Source organism: Rhinatrema bivittatum, chromosome 7 (genome assembly GCF_901001135.1).
Source record: "Rhinatrema bivittatum chromosome 7, aRhiBiv1.1, whole genome shotgun sequence".
Classification (NCBI taxonomy): Eukaryota; Metazoa; Chordata; class Amphibia; order Gymnophiona; family Rhinatrematidae; genus Rhinatrema; species Rhinatrema bivittatum.
Genome location: NC_042621.1, coordinates 59,689,198 through 59,705,712, shown reverse-complemented (window position 1 = coordinate 59,705,712; position 16,515 = coordinate 59,689,198). Strand labels below are relative to the sequence as shown.

The following is a 16,515-nucleotide window of genomic DNA, read 5'->3' as shown; positions in this document are numbered from 1 at the left end:
TCAACAGATTGAAAGCATGTCAGCATTTTTGGTAATCACATTCTTTAAGGACAAGATATGTAATTGCACATGACATTTTAACTTAAATGAAGCATTGAGTGTAGACTTCTGCAAACTTTGTTACAAATAGCAACATTACATATACAGTCTTAGCATCTTATCCTTTTTTACAATCATGGTTACAGCAAAGAGCAAAGGAAGCAGAAGTGGTGCCACAATAGCTATAGTACAGCTCTAATGTTAGAGCTGATAGCAGCACAACTATGTGATGTAAACGCAGACAGTCTATGTTAAAGAGTGCATTCAAAGTGGGGGACAGCCAAAGGGCCAAGGCAGCAGAGTTGAAGTGATGGCACCAGACAGTCCATGTTGAAAGAGTGCGCACAAAGCGGGGACAGCTTAAGGGCCAAGGCAGCAAAGTTCAAGGAAGGTCTCAGACAGTCCATGTTGAAAGAGTACACTCAAAGGGGGGACAGCCTAAGGGCCAAGGTAGCAATGGTTTAGTAGCAGGCAGCAGGACCAGGACTGGAGAGCACAGCATGGAGGTTGAGGACCAGGATTGGAGAGTGCAGCATGGAGGCCAAGGGCCAGGTGAAGATACCACAGCATGGAGGCAGGAGCACCAAGAGAAAACACAGCAGCATGGAGACAGGAGTCCGAGGCAAGGAGACCACAGTATGGAGGTAGCAGTCCCAGGAGAAGATACAGTAGCATGGATGTAGCAAAAGCACAAGATAAGATGAGACACAGCAGCATGAAGATAGCAGCAGCAGCATGAGATGAGATGAGCACAGCAGCATAAATGTTGCAACAGCATGAGATGAGATGAGATACCAGCTTGGAGGCAGCAGCAGGATGAGATGAGATGAGATGAGACACCAGCATGGAGACAGTAGCAGGATGAGATGAGACACCAACATGGAGACAGCAGCAGGAAGAGATGAGATGAAACACCAGCACGGAGGCAGCATCACAATGAGATGAGGCAGCAGCAGGATGAGAATGAGATAAAACAAGACAGACACCAGCATCAGGAGCAGGTGATGAGAGATGATGTGATCAAAGAGGCTGGAGTATGGGCAGAGCATTGAGGAAGGCTTTAGAACCAGGCAGCAGGACAACAGTGGCAAACAGTAGACCATCCCCTTCAGCAAGTCGGTACAGGGATTCTGTAGCGAGGACGGGCACAGCAGTCTTCTTCCATCTAGCTAACACAGGTACTCTGTAGTGAGGATGGGCCGAGCAGTCTTCTTCCTTCTAGTTGGCACGGGAACTCTGTAGTGAGGATGAGTCCAGCAGTCTTCATCATTCTAGCCAGCATAGGAACTCTGTTGAGAGGCCCGGCCAGGCTCGTTGAACAATTCTTTCTAGGCATTACAGTTGTGATTATTCATGGCCCTTTGCCATACCATGGCTTGCCACTTTGGGGTGACATGTCTTTGGGGGGGGTCTACCCCTGGTTTGTCTGTCGGGCTGGGGACCATTACTTGGTGTACGGATGTTGGGGAAGGCACTGGTGGAGGCTCCGGCATTGCAGAATCTGTGTGAGGACGCAGGTGAGGTTATTAGAAGACGTTGCCACTTGAGAGCTTGTGTGTGGGCTACTGTCTGGTAAAGCATGGCCTAGTCAGCCCATTGACAGTGCTCCTGAGGCACACTAGCTCTGCCCATATGTGCTGTAGGTGGACACCATGGTTCTGTTCCAGCTGCTTGTGTATTGAGACCTCGTTTGGTGCTGATTCTGTGCTGGTCATGGGCAGAGCGGAAGTTTGATCCTCTAGAGTGGTGTGAGGGAGCTGGTGGGTTGCTCCGTCTCTGTATGTGCTGCCTCCTGCTAGCCATGTAGTGTGCTAGAGTGAGGTGGCACTACCTCTATTGTGTGCCACTGCAGGCTGGGTGCCTCCATGAAACTGGAGAGATTTAGGCTTACATTGAGTGGGCTTGCTGAGCCAAGTGCTTGTAGGATCTGGCTGTGCTTAGGAGGCTGCTACTGCTGCTCCTCCTCCTCCTCCTTCTCACTGAACTGTGTCTCAGCGTCCATAAGCAAGGGGGCATGGAAAAGTGCTGCTGCATGGCTTGACCCTGGTGCTGCATGGTTGGGACCGGCAGAGTCCTGGGTGAGAGCTGTGAAAATAAAGAAGAAAATATAAGTACCAAAGCCAAGAGGTACACACATAGGTCGTTTGGCATGAGATGCACATTTTGCATGTCAGTTAATGTGAACATCTTATGCCAAATGATGTGCACAACTGTAACAGTCTTGGCATTCACAGCTGAGGTGATCTTACCGGCTGCAGCTCACGTGGTATCCAGCTGCTCTGCCATGCGCTCAAATATATCCGGTCCCAGCCATTGCACAAGGTGCTTCTCCTTGGGTGTCAGCACAATTATACAAGGGACTCCTCCGCTGGTCTGCCGCATGTACCTGTTGCGGTTCGCCACCTTGCCTTTATGTCCCGGTATCTGTGGGCCACCTGCTCCCCATTGCTTCTCACTCTGCTGAGCCTTGAGATTGCCTGGGTGATGGTGCACCAGATCTGGCCCTTGGCTGCCCTCAAGGTTTTGGCAGCACAGTTGCCGAACAGCACGACATAATTTTCCAGGACCCCGGCAATGATTATTTTTTTGTCCTTTGGATTGAACTTCAATGCCCTAAGATGAATTCTCCCTGCTGCCTGGCTATCTAAAGGGGTGTCCTCCCTTTCCTCACTCTCACTCCCCACCTCCTGCACCTGCCCTACCGACTCCCCTCCCCTCTGCCCTCTCTGTCTATCCCTAGCCTGTCATCTTCCTCCCACCGGACTCGCCTGACTGTACTTCTCCCCTTCTGCCTCCTCCTATCCCTTGACCCCTCCCTATCCCTACTCCTGTCCCTAGCACTCCTGCTCTTGTCCTTCTCCTCCTCCTCCCTCCTCCCTACCTCTCTCCTCCTACCTCCCCGCCTCTCCTCTCTCTCTATTCCTCATCACCACACTATTCCTACTCTGCCTCACCACCACGCCTCACCACCACTCCTCACACTCCTCTTCCACCTTACCGCCATGCCTCACCACTCCTCTTCCTCTGTACCACCACGCTTCACCATTCCTCCTCACCATTCCTCCTCCTCAACACCATGTCTCACCACTCCTCCACCTCACCCAAACACAAAGACAGACAGGCAAATAGGACAAACTAACAAAAATTGGCACACACATCGATTAAGACAGTAGACCAAGGGAAACATGATAAACAAGCCACAGGACATTGCACTCAGATATCACTAACTACCTCCAACCAACTAACAAGTACCACCAACTCACCTACTGTCCTCTCCTTTCTCCAAACGCCTGACACACCCTCAAAGAGGCAGCTGCAGGAAGCCTGTATATTTAAACTAGAAAAAATAACACGCCATGCACTAATCTATGTGTGCCGCATAATGTGATGGGCGACGTGTTGGCGCAATGCATGAAGTGATAATGCCGGGCATAAATTGCCTGTGCGATGTGGTAGTCAGGAAATTAGTCTAACCATGCCCTTTTTTTTCAATCACGGGCGCTATTTCTGCTATATTTATAGCAGTTTGATGTATCTAGACCCAAGAAAGTGAGAAAGAAAGCCTCCTACTTTACATCTACAATGAGAGGATAGACAAAACATGATGTACGGTACATGTATCTCACTTATTTCATATTATAAGAATGTGATCTGCTTTGATTTGGTTTTTGACTTTACAGACCCTCATTGTATTGCTATAGATTCTGGAGTTGGGGGGGGGGGGGGGGGAAGAGAGTGGATTGAGAGGAAGGAATTTATGTTGACTTTGAGGTGGGTACCTTACTGCAGTGTTAAGAAGAATGGAGCAGGCAATCACAATCATAGCCTGCTCCATTGAGGGCCTGATGTAATAAGACATGAGCTGAAAAGTTCTAGCTAAACTTTAGCTTATATTTTCTATTCTCATGAGAGAAAAATTGGGTTAACTCGCAATGAAGTAAGCTGATGGTATGCTAATGTATAGGAGTTAAAAAAAAAAAAAAAAGCATACTAAGCTGAAAGTGTGTGCAGAAGACAAGAAAATTGATTAAGTTAGCTGGATAAATTAGACTCACCTTGAAACACATCTTTTTTTTTACCTGGCTAGATTTTAGCTGGATAAAATGGAGGCAGTCCAAAGAAGAGTGACCAAAATGGCATGGGGTCAGCAACGGGAGACTTATTAGGAGAGGCTGAAGGACCTAAATATGTGTACCCTGGAAGAGAGGAGGTGCAGGGGAGATATGATACAGACCTTCAGATACCTGAAAGGTTTTAATGATGCACAATCGACAAACCCTTTCCGTTGGAAAGAAATCATTAGATCTAGGGGTTATGAAATGAAACTCCAGGGAGGACGACTCATAACCAACGTCAGGAAATGTCTTTTCACGGAGAGGGTGGTGGATGCCTGGAATGCCCTTCCAGAGGGGGTGGTGAAGATGAAAACAGTGAAAGAATTCAAAGGGGCATGGGATAAACATGTAGATGCCTAAAGGCTAGAAGATGGAAATGAGGAAAATATTGCATGGGGGTAACTTGTTGGTGTGGTGGTTTTTACCCCTATCCAATAAGCCTTGATACTTTTGATGCAATTCCGTCATTGCTCTCTGCTTCAACTGCAGGGGGAAAAGGGGATTTGGATTTAGACAGCAACCAACAAGGGACCCGACATTTACGGTCTGGGGAACAAATAAGAATGGAGGTTAACTACCCTTAATCAATAAGCCTGATTCTTTGATGCAACTCCAGCATTGCTCTGTGCTTCAACAGGAAGGGGTAAGGATTCAGACAGCACCTAATGAGGGCACTGTCCTTTGCGGTCTGAGAAACTGATGACCATGGGGGTACTACCATAAAGCTTGCTGGGCAGACTGGATGGACTGTTTGGTCCTTTTCTGCCGTCATTTCTATGTTTCTGGGTAAGTGGATCAATATTCAGATGCTGTCATTTGGCTAGATCATTTGTGAGTCTTACGTTTAAATGACTTTAAATATTGACCCCTAAATTTACCCCCTGAAGGAAAAAAAAAAAAAAAAAGCAGCCCCCCTGTGGCCCCCACTGCCCCCTTACCCCTTTCTGCAGGGGGGCAGGAGTGAATCCCAATTGTACCTGCCCTACTGACTTTGGTTAAAAATTGGGACCATTCTGATGGCTGTCAAGTGGTTTTACAGCCCTGTCTTCTGGCCATGTTGCTTTGCAAATTTCAAACATCTTTATGTCAGCTGGCCCTGAGACTGACACCATTTTTAAATCAGAAGCAGCAGCGCAGTTGTGATTGGGGATTGCTCCAGATCTTTTCATAGGTAGAGAGCGACAGAAAGGGTAAGGGGGCAGCAGGGAACAACAATGTGCACTATTTACCAAAACACAACCCCCCCCATTTTTTTCCTTTAGGCACCAGGGTTTTGTTTTGTTTGAAATGAAGTAAATAAAAGATGGGTCTTTCGGCTCAGATTCCACGGTATTCAGATTCCACTAGTGTTTTGACTGAACGTAATATTGAGATCTCGAAATCCAAACTTTGATGTTCCTGTCAAAGTGAAACACATTTCCTGTAAAGTGCCTGAATCAGCCTTACCAAGTCCTGGAAAAAATGTGCTCTGAATTTTTCATGCTTCAGGAGCTTCCTTCTTTTTAACCAAGGGCAAAAGAAAATCGTTGTCGGAGTCGGAACAGAATGATACAAGCAAAGTAGAACCAACACAATGCTTGATCTGACTCAGATTACTTTGAACATCCCTCTGGTTTGTTTGAGAGATCCCCTTCGGTTTAAAATAGGCTTTGTCTAGATGAAGCAAATAAAAGGTAACAACAACTCCGCGTACTTGGCTGCATGGAAGTGTACTCTAGTGTTTCATAGCCTATGCTTATCAGGTACACAAAGATTATAAAATACGCATATGTCTACCCGCCTACCATATGGGTGTATGTTTACTTCCATGCATTGAAAGCGCGTACTGTCCCGACCTATTTTAAAAACATGCACACATATATTTTACGTGCAAAAAAAATTGTAACTTGCTTGTGTAAAACCTTGTTTATGCGCAGAAGCCGATATGTTTTAAAACATGTGCGCATAATTGAAATCGCCATTATGCCAAAACCTCTACCATTTCACCCAGTCCTCCAGACATTCGAGACCCTCCTGAGTTCTCCACTCTGAACTCCCCCTCAGTTCAAACAGACCTCTCCCCCCCCCCCACAACCAACAGTAAACAATAGACAAGTCCGATATCAATTACGCAAGATAATTAGTGGGAATAATACGTGAATAAAGTGTCAAATGAATGCTCACGAGTCTGTTATAAAATAGCAACTTTTCGCAAATTTCAAACTTCAGAACAACCAGAATGCTCCTAGTCTGCCCGTTTTTTTTCCATGGAAATGCGTTCCTGAGACAGAAAATATATGCATGCTTTTGATGTTCGTAAAATAGCATCTAAGTGAGTACAAGGTACTTACGCACGTATATGCTAATTTTCCATGCATAAATGTTTGGAAAATTCACCCCACTGTGTTTCCAAAAATTTTAGCTAGCAAAGCAGAATTTTTTTCCCTAATAGAACTGAAGTATCTATCCTCTGCTTCCTCAGACAAACCAATCACATATATTTTTTTAATTAATCTTATCGCAGTAAGCAGAAATTTGTCTGACACTGTCAAGTGGCATTTTCTTTAATGATGGAGCCAGTAACAGCCTAGTAAGTTTCTGACTGAATACTAATTTTGATTATATCCTCTTATAAAACTTTCTACTCTTGCTGCAAACATTCTGTTAAGGTAGAAAACACTTGTATTTTGTAATCAGTCAAATCAAGCACCTTGTTAATATTTCTTTCCAGCCTTTGCATTGCAAATAAAACAATTTTAAAATTTACCTTTGGTGAATGGACATTCCAAAAATTAAAGGGGTCAATTACACATGTAAATGTAGCAATTTTCAAAAGCCATGTACTTGCATAAAGTGCACTCACGCAGGTAAATCCTATGGACAATTGAATAGCATATATTGTAGCAATTTTCAAAAGCCCACTTACATGAGCAAAGTGCATTTACACGTGTAAAACCCATTTTTAAACGTGTAAATATTTTTGAAAATCAGGCCTTAAATCATCTTCCATAGTGGTTGAATCTTCTGGAGAAACCATGATTTGAGCTGGTTCTTACGTCATTGAAATATTTTCACTGTGGCACCAAGGCAGCAGCAGCAGAGATTGGCAACTGAAATCAAGAAGAAACAACAGCATCTGCTGGCTTTGGCATCCCCATATAAGAAAACGATCCATTGGTAAAGCAACCACAGGGTCTGAGAAGCAGTCAGTGCTAGTCACAGTAAGCTGCTTCCTGCCACTGTACATCAATGACAGGGATAATCAAATAACAAAAATTCCCTGGCCTGACGATTATTGCTGCGTTTGCAGTTCCAAAAGCACTTCACTGGCGTTTTCTGTGGGGGAGCAGGATTCACCTGCAGGGCCCAAGGGCTCATCACACAAAATCCATCAGTGCAAAACGTTGTGTGTCCCAAAACAAGAAAAAGAGTTTATAGTCCAAGTATCAAAGTCCAGAAGCAAACGATATAAAATGCAGCAAACAGTTCCAAGTCCATAAATCCCACAATGGTCGCTCACTTTCCTGTCATGCAGCTTGAGTCACACTACAAAGAAGAATTTTCTCAAAGGCTGCCACCAGGACCTCTTCCTTCCTTCGGCCCCAATGATAGACCTCTTCCTTTTTATCTAGAAGTCACTAGCTTTCAGACTTCCTCAGTCAAAATGTTGTTCCCTGGACTAGGTGTCTTGCTCCTTCTGGATAGTCTGTAGAGAGAACATGAGAACATGCCATACTGGGTCAGACCAAGGGTCCATCAAGCCCAGCATTCTGTTTCCAACAGTGCCCAATCCAGGCCATAAGAACCTGGTAAGAAATGCTTTCTCCTGGGGATCAATAGCATCCAAGACTGGACACCTCACTTCTTTGGTTCCCAAACAAGACATCTTGTTATCAACTCCAAAACTCCAAGTACTCCCTCGGCCTAGATACCATCAAAGTGCCTATCCCCTATGAGGGAAAAGCCTTGCTATCACTCACCATCGTAATACACACCTCCTGAACCTCTCATTGCTGGGAAATGGTACGGATTAATACCATACACAGAAACCCAGACCGGGGAGGGGGTTGCACGTAAATTGCAGAGTTTTGAAAGGGTAGCTTCCCTTTGAAGATCCCCTACAGTGTACGTGTGTTCAAGGCATCCAGATACATTCGCACCTCTCATTAATGCAGACAGCCAATGCCAGCAGAGAATTTTAGCCGCCCTGAAGGGGAATAATTTTCTGTACCCTGATGAATAGCTTTGAAAATTGTCCCTCTACCCTATTTGTATTGGCCCACAAGCTTTCCGTTTAACGTATGTTTGTGCTATGGGTTGCCTGCCGGGGTAGCATTGGTGCCATGGCGGAATTAGTGCAACTTTTGCTGGCCAGGCTTGTTAGGTGCTGCCTGCATTGTAGGGTTGGCATCACATGATCTCATGGTTACTATCAAGCCCGTTACAACATACGCATGCCTTGTATTGTTTAATGCATTCTCTCTTTTCAAGAGCATTTTTAATAGTTTATTAATAAGGTTATGTGACTGCAGAAAAGTCAGGCCAATGGTGGTAAAACTTTCCTGGAAAAGTTACATCTGTTGCAAAAAAAAAAGTCTTATTTCATTAACTGTGTGCAGCAGATTAGAAGACTGACAATAACAGTATTATCCCAAAAAAGCACTTTCTCTGCTCTTCTAAAGGGAGTAGTGATATAAACAGCTAAAAAAAAATGCTTAAAAAACCTTAAGTCATTTAATGCACCTGGATTTTTTGTCCATTGGTATTAAATAGATGGGAATACTACAAATTAATAATATGTTTTTACAGGCTTCTCGGTGGCAGCGCGCCATTTTTAGTTTGCATTCTGTTTCTTGAATTTGCATTCACCGGGAAGCAGCTGTATTTGCAGCATTTTCCCTTCTTTCTCTTCCCTCGCCATGAACCTGCCCCTCTCTCTCTTTTTTTTTTTTTTACACGCCAGTATTTGGCGATTTCTTTCTTGTTTCTGCACTTTTGTTGGCATGTGGTGACTCTGTCCCCTGCAATCCATCTATTTATTCCAGTGACACCTATGGCTAAGAGAGAGGTGATCCACAACAGGCTTTCACTCTCTTTTAATGTTTTCTCTCTCTCTTTTTTTTTTTTTAACTGTAAACTTGGCCAGCAAGCAGCTCGACTCGAGCAGCAGATGTTTCAGCAGTTTAGGTCAAAGGGAACGAAGGGATTTTCATTTCACTCCCAGAAGCAAATACCAGAGATGTCAACACCAGGTACAGGTATCTGACCTGACCAGTAGCAGGAGGAACTGAACTAGGGGCCCCGTAGAGACAATGAACGACCAGCGCTTCAGTCTGTTGAGCTGCAATTCTGGCCCTAGTCCAGTTGTTTCACACAAATGAATTTCTAATTGTATGCCTGGAATCTTTGTAATGATTTTTGTATCCGAGCTTGTGCTTCTGACAGGTGCCCCTATGAATAAAATCTCACTGGGTTGTCTTGTATGAATATTGAACAATAAATCATCCTTTGATCATTTTGGTAGATGGGCATTTTACACTACATTTAATTTTGCACAAAATCAAATCCTAGGCACATCAAGACCACTCTTAAATAAGAATAAAAGATCACTTTAGCCCAGTAGTTTTTCTCTGCAGCATTGGATATAAATGAGAATCTAATCACAGGTGAAATGAGCTCTGTGGTATTCACTCAGTTATGTCCACTACTTGTCCCTCTGTAATCACAAGTACATATATCTAAGCTAAGTAGAAGTCAGATTTCCTTCATTCATGGATATCATGCATTGGCTGTCCAGTGGAAAGTCTTATCTTTATTCTTTCTTTGTTAGGCATTCTGTCCTTGGGGGATTAATTAGGTTTTCAACATTTTACTTTGGTTGCAAAAATTTAAAAAAAAAAAAAAAAAAAAGAAAGAAAAGAAAAATGATTAGTGGAAAATCAATAAACTTTACAATAACTCCTGCTATTTTTTTCATATATTAAACTTGGTATCATTAAACTCTTATGCCAAAGCTACTCATAGTGAAGTAGGCAGGCAATGTCTTACTGCAGGGAAACATTGAAGTGGATGGTTTACTGTACAGTACAAGAGCTAAAATATCCTTTCACGGAGTGCAATACTCAGAAGTGTGCAGCTTTATTTAACAATCACAAGCAGGAAAAGTAACGCTGAAATGATGTCTCCTCTTGGCAAAAGACAGAATAGCAAATGTTCATAAATCAATACATGAAATAAATGAATTAAATGTGGAAATAAAGCTGCCCCATAAGCGCAGAAAAGGTGCAGCTGTGAATTGCTGCTCACAAGATAGTGCTCACTGGCATATCCTTAAACACAGAACTCTATAACAATCAAGCTAGGGTGAGAGAACACTGTAGACACCTCATCTTTGTGGGACTTCCCTCACTCCAAATGATGTCACATCTTCACTGAGATGTACTGTGCTGTTCGAGCGTCTCATTCTGCATGTAAAACTGGCCCCAAAACCCTAAAGCATCAGCGAAACCTCACCTCGATTTATTAGCTGGCCCTCCTATAATGATACAAATACTTGAATACTGTGAAGGCCTTCCCAGAGGTGCTCTCTCTCTCTCTCTCTCTCTCTCTCTCTCTCTGAAAATGATTTGTTGAAGTCTGCATAGTGCAGCAGTTAACTAAATAGCTTTTCTGTTTCTTTTTCTTTTCAGAATGGACCAAAGTCTCAAGGTCAGCTCCATTATAACCTCCCCAAAATCTTGCATAGATGGTATGTAGCTTTGCTGTGGATATTATATATGGGCTGCTTTATACTTAGTTTTAAGATGGCTGCCTCAACCCAGGTCAATGACATGAGCTGCTCCAGTTGCAGTTTTGGCCTAGTACTGCATGCATGGTTTGCAGTTCTAATTTCCCATTGCTTGTCCTAAGCGAATCAGAATTACAATTAATGTACATGTGGGCCAAACAGCAAAACCAGGTCTAGATTGGCTTGCTCGGTTGACCTGGGGAGAAGTGGCAACCTTAATATAAATTAATCTGTATGTGAGGTGGAACCATATTTAGGACTTAAGTGACTTGTTTAAATCAGAAAGGCAAAGGCACTTCCCAATAGAACTGCCTTTTGGCTTCAGTTATTCACAACAGAAAGAACGAGTCTTGTTAATACCTGCATTTCACGAGTACACTGAATAATGTCTGGAAAAATGGAGCCAGTTGGAAAATTGGATTGGGAATGTGGCATAATATTAGGAGTTGCAGTAAATCCTTAAAAAAAATGTATGGACATTAATTGGCAAACTAGTGAAGGGCGGCTTCAGGGGCTGTTAAAAGCAAATTTTATCATCTGACAAGATGCACTTTTGTATTCTCATGCCTCATTCAAAATGAAATCCAAAAAATTGTTAGCAGGTCTTGTTGATATGCTCATTCCAAGTTATTCATGAAGGAGCTCTTAAGCTCGCGACAATGTACACACCAGATACTGTCATTCATACTGGCTCCAAACAACAACACAGAGTATTTGGGTTTGATAACAGCGGTAGATCAATATTATCCCGACTTTTGGATTTCATTTTGAATGAGGCATGAGAGTGCAAAAGTGCATCTTGTCAGATGATAAAATTTGCTTTTAGCAGCCCCTGAAGCCGCCCTTCACTGGGCGAAACTCAGGCCTAGAGTCGGACATTCATGGAATAATTGTATATTAATAAATCTTTTTGAGGCCCTTCGGCATCTCTTTGTTTACATCCCTCACGGCTTTGTTAGAGCGACTTCCTTCTTGTTTTTTGGACATTAAATGGAACAGTGGGGGTCATTCACTAAGCTGTGGTATTTTCCCCTGCAGCTTTGCGAATCCTGCCGTAGTTTGCTCCGTAGGAAAATACCGCAGCAAAGAAAACCCACCGCACAATGAGTCATGACACCCTAGGCTAGGGAGCCGCTATTGTTTAAAGCCTCTTCCCCCCCAACAAGATGTAATTCCCCCCCCCCCCGGCCCAGAACCTAGGAGGCGCTCCAGGCCCCCACTGTATCACCAATACACATTTCACAGTAAGTGGGAGGGGGCTGTGGGGCCACTAGGACCACCGGGGAGCTTTGTAAGGGGGAGCTGGGGTGGGCAGTTCACTAGACCACCAGGGCCATTTTCTTTAACAAAAGGGAGGGTCCAGGGAGGAGCTAGTGTGGGGGAAGGGGTCCCAGCCTCTGGGGGCTGGATTTTTCAGTGACGGGGAAGGGTTGGGGGATGGGAGTGGGGCTTCATCCTTTCTTAAACATTTTTTATTTACTTTAACAACTAGTGGCTGCCTGCAAGGGCGGAATAGGGGGGGTGGGACAGGGGATCTAGAAAGAACCCTGGTAGATTTTTACAACTCATTGGTGGGGAGGACTTTTCTGGGGCCGAGCGGCCCCTTTAAGGCTGGGCTGCAGATGCCTCTGGACACGTTTTAACCTCCTGACGCACTTGCAGCAAATTAGCTACAACTCTTGAGTTATAGCTAATTTCAAGTCAAATAATACGGCTTGCAAAGTTTTCAGCGAACCTAGTTATTTGATTAGCATGTTTAGGGTAGTAATGAGCACAATTATATGCATTTGCATGCTAATGAATTAATTTAAATATGCATGGTGCCGGGTCTAGAGTAGCGCAAGTTATTTGGAATATCTCACGTTATCCCTGTGTTGGGCTATTTGCCACGTAAAAGACAAACTTTTTTTTGTGTGCTAAATGGCCTAACGCGACTTAGTAAATGTCCGTTGTTGCCTATCCCAACCTTTCTTGTACCAGGATAAGATCACGCTACCCTATTATGTGTAGATACCGTGCTCAAGGAGCTCTTTCCATGACTGCATTTAAATACAGTAGATCCAGTGAAACATGCAACTTTGACATTAGAACACATATAAAATCTGGGCTGAAATCAGAGTCTCCTAGTTATAGCAGTATAAATTGAAGTCTCAAAGCTTGGAACATGGAAAACAAAGGTTATTTTTGGATACTTTTTTCATGTATTCTTTATTTTAATTATTACCATCTATTACTACACTTGGAAAATATATACTGGATGGAAGTTTAGAGATGTCTGCCCAAATGAAGTGTATCGCTGAGGAGAGGAAAGAGCCAAGCAAATCATGGGGGAAGAGCTGTCAGTCACTCAGGAGCATATGGTTTGGAGTGAGATATCTTCAAAGGATTCTGGCAAACAGAGAAGTTAGAATCTCCTGATGGAGAAGTTGTGGTGGTGGCAGAAGTAGCCCAGGTGCATTTAAATAAAAAGCATACAGAGATAAATGATTCCACAGAACCCGTTTCAAACTGCTAGGCAAGTTGTGAATGCAATTAAAAGGCATTTATTTATTTATTTATTATTTAAAAACATAGAGAGATTATCATACTTCCTAAGCAGTTTACATAAAAAGTGGTTGCATACTTTGAATTGTCTGTATGTGTTTCGCCGGGAGGTGGACCCTTGGCCTAGTGCAGGATTGGTAGGCTCCCTGGTCTGACCCAGAGAGCACCTGCCACCAGGAGGCAGAGTACAAGAGGAGACAGAGGCTAGCTGGAGCTTCACCAATAGCAACCTGGGGTTCCCTCAGGTTGAGCCCTTGGTTACCCGGGCCGCCTGGTCTTAGGTGGGCCTCACAGGATCTCCTTGCGAGAAAGTTCAGAGGTGTGCCCACCACGATCAAGGGTGTGTGGTCATGTTCAGGCTAGAAATCCGGGATGCCTGAGAAGGCCAGAAGAGAGTCTCTGAATGTATGGCAAGGATCAAGGCCAGAGTCAAGGTAGCGTAGTCAGCCAAAGCAGGAGTCAATACTAGTGGACAGTCCGAGGATAGTCAACCAATGCAGGAGTCAATACCAAAGGTCAGTCCGCGGGTAATCAGCCAAAGCAGAGGTCAGGTTCCAGGCGGCAGTCAGAAGTGGTCAGTGGTCAGGCAGAGGTCAGTTCCAGGCAGCGTGCAGACATGGTCAGTGGACGCCGAGGCCTGGCTGCACTCGCTGCTGAAGCAGGGGAGGATGATCTGGGACACGGGGGAGTCTAGGTGGGGTGAGTAGGCCTAGACATGGGCCAAGCATGGACGGGACACACAACAGTATGTGAATACTAGAAGTATAAAAATTAAGATTGGAGGGTCAGAAAGTAAGGTACTGAATGAATATGCAGACATAATAGGCAGACCGGGGTCCAAGCCCTCGGCCTGCCCTCACCCGGCACCCAGCCCCGAACAGAGCATGCGGCGATCAGACTGCCCCCTGCCCCCCCCTGCGCACATCACATCTGGTGCTGGAGGGCATTTAAGAATGTAGGCCTTTGATCCTTCCTCTTGCACTGCGACCACCGACCAGACCTTCGACCGCTCGACGTGATAGGTGTGCCCGACCCATCGGGGTCTTCGCCCTCGTCCTGCCCTCACCTGGCAACCAGCCCCAAGCAGAGAACCATGCGGCGATCAGACCCCCCCCCCCCCCCCGCGCACATCACGTCCGGTGCTGGAGGGCCTTTAAAATTAAGAACACAAGCCTCCAGCGTCTCGTGCCAAAGGAGCGCGACTAAAGGGCCTGCCCCTTAGTCTGCCCCTTTGTGTTGCTCCTTTCTGCTGTTCCAGTTCAGATCCCAACTCCCAACTCATCAAAGAAGCGGCAAGGGACAGAGGACATCAAAATCTACACAGATCGGCTCCTTCTACAAGCAAGTTCTCCTCCCTTTCTACTCACCTAACTCAACTCTCAGCACTGCATACAATTCTTCTCCCCCCCAAGGACACCTCGCCCCTCAGACCTTCCAAAACCCCCAATCATCAAAACATCATTTCCTCCCAACAATCTCTTGCTATAGCATTAAACACCATTTCTCAACTAACATCCAATAGACACCCCAACTTTAAACATGCTGATTCACCCAATACCCATACTCAAACGCTACAATCCCAAGCATAATGCACCCTACCTTACCCACCCTTGCTCACACCCCAGATCACTACTACCTATTATGCTACCCCATTTACACAACTCATTAGCCTCACAGCTTTCACCCTCATTCTTTTCAATTCTCAATCAATAGTCAAAAAAGCACCCATACTCAATGATATCCTTCTGGACGATAAACCTGATATATGTGCCATAACCGAGACATGGCTCAAGGAAACTGACACAGTACTACTAAACCAACTCCCAACCAACACATATGACATCTTCTCCATAACAAGACCCAAGAAAAGAGGCAGAGGTCTCCTACTTGCTGCAAAAAAAAGACCTTAAATTATCACCCCAAACTGTCAACCCCCCTCCCAAATTCGAAATTGGTCTCTTCAAATCTCCAAAACTTCAAATTTGCTTAGTATACTCCCCCCCCCCCCCCCCTAGGTCTACTAGACAGAAACGCTTCCCCTCTTATCAAATTCATAACCAAGAATATAGCCATAGACTCTCTGCTATCTTCCTTGGAGATTTCAATCTCCATGTAGACGCAGTACCACTATCACCCACTTGCAACGTTATCCTGGCCTCATTCAGTGTGATGGGCCTCAAGCAGATCATAACAACCCCACGCACAAAGCAGCCACTCCCTAGATTTAATCTTTAAAAACTCCCTAATCCTTCCAGACCCCCCTTCATGTACACCTGTCCCTTGGACCACTTCCTCATAAGAACAACCTGTTCCATAAAAAACACTACCTCTCCCTCATGCTCAAAAAACACCATCCATTTCAGAAAGCCATGTACCAGGGATGACTTAATCTCAGCCCTCTCTAATGATCTTGATAAACTAGACTTAACCGATTCCGACTCTGCCCTCCCGGAATCACCTCACCAGCATTATTGCTAACAGAATCTTCCGTTTACAATCTAAAGAAATAAACCCTGCACATAACACAAAAAACCCTGGTACATTCCAGAATTAAAAATGAAGCACAACCTAAGAAACCAAGAAAAGAGATGGCGTAAAGAAGCCTCCCTTGCACAACTCGCAAAATACAAACCCTCCCTACACATCTATCGTGAGACTATAACCAAAACCAAATGAGACTTCTATGTCCAGAGAATCCATAACCTACAATTTAATTCCCGAGCCCTTTTTGAATATGTCTCAACTCTAACTAGAACATTGCCCACTCCCTCACCTGACGAGGACGCCAAAACAAAATGTGAAAACCTAGCACTATACTTCCACGATAAAATTTCCAAACTCATGGCACGCTTTCCAGCAACCCCATTGCCCACCAGAACCCTTCCAAAAAACTCTAATGTTGAACTAAATATCTTTGAGACCACTGCCTCCTCCAAAATAGAATCTAGCCTAAAGAAATTGAGACCATCTTCACACCCATCAGATACGATTCCCACCAAATCCCTCCTGCCTATCCATAATATAATATCACAACCCATAGCCAACATTATC

The 16,515-nt window shown here is 44.5% G+C and overlaps 1 protein-coding gene across 4 annotated transcripts in view; it reads left to right on the top strand.

The window, feature by feature from the left end:
- Positions 1 to 16,515, top strand: part of ZNF536 (zinc finger protein 536) — a 967,145-nt gene that overhangs the window by 419,623 nt on the left and 531,007 nt on the right. For all 4 annotated transcript variants that reach the window (XM_029608435.1, XM_029608434.1, XM_029608437.1 and 1 more), the window contains exon 4: positions 10,823 to 10,881. In XM_029608435.1, coding sequence (XP_029464295.1) covers positions 10,824 to 10,881 — 58 coding nt within the window. In that variant the 5' untranslated portion in view covers position 10,823. The remainder of the gene's footprint in view (positions 1 to 10,822; positions 10,882 to 16,515) is intronic.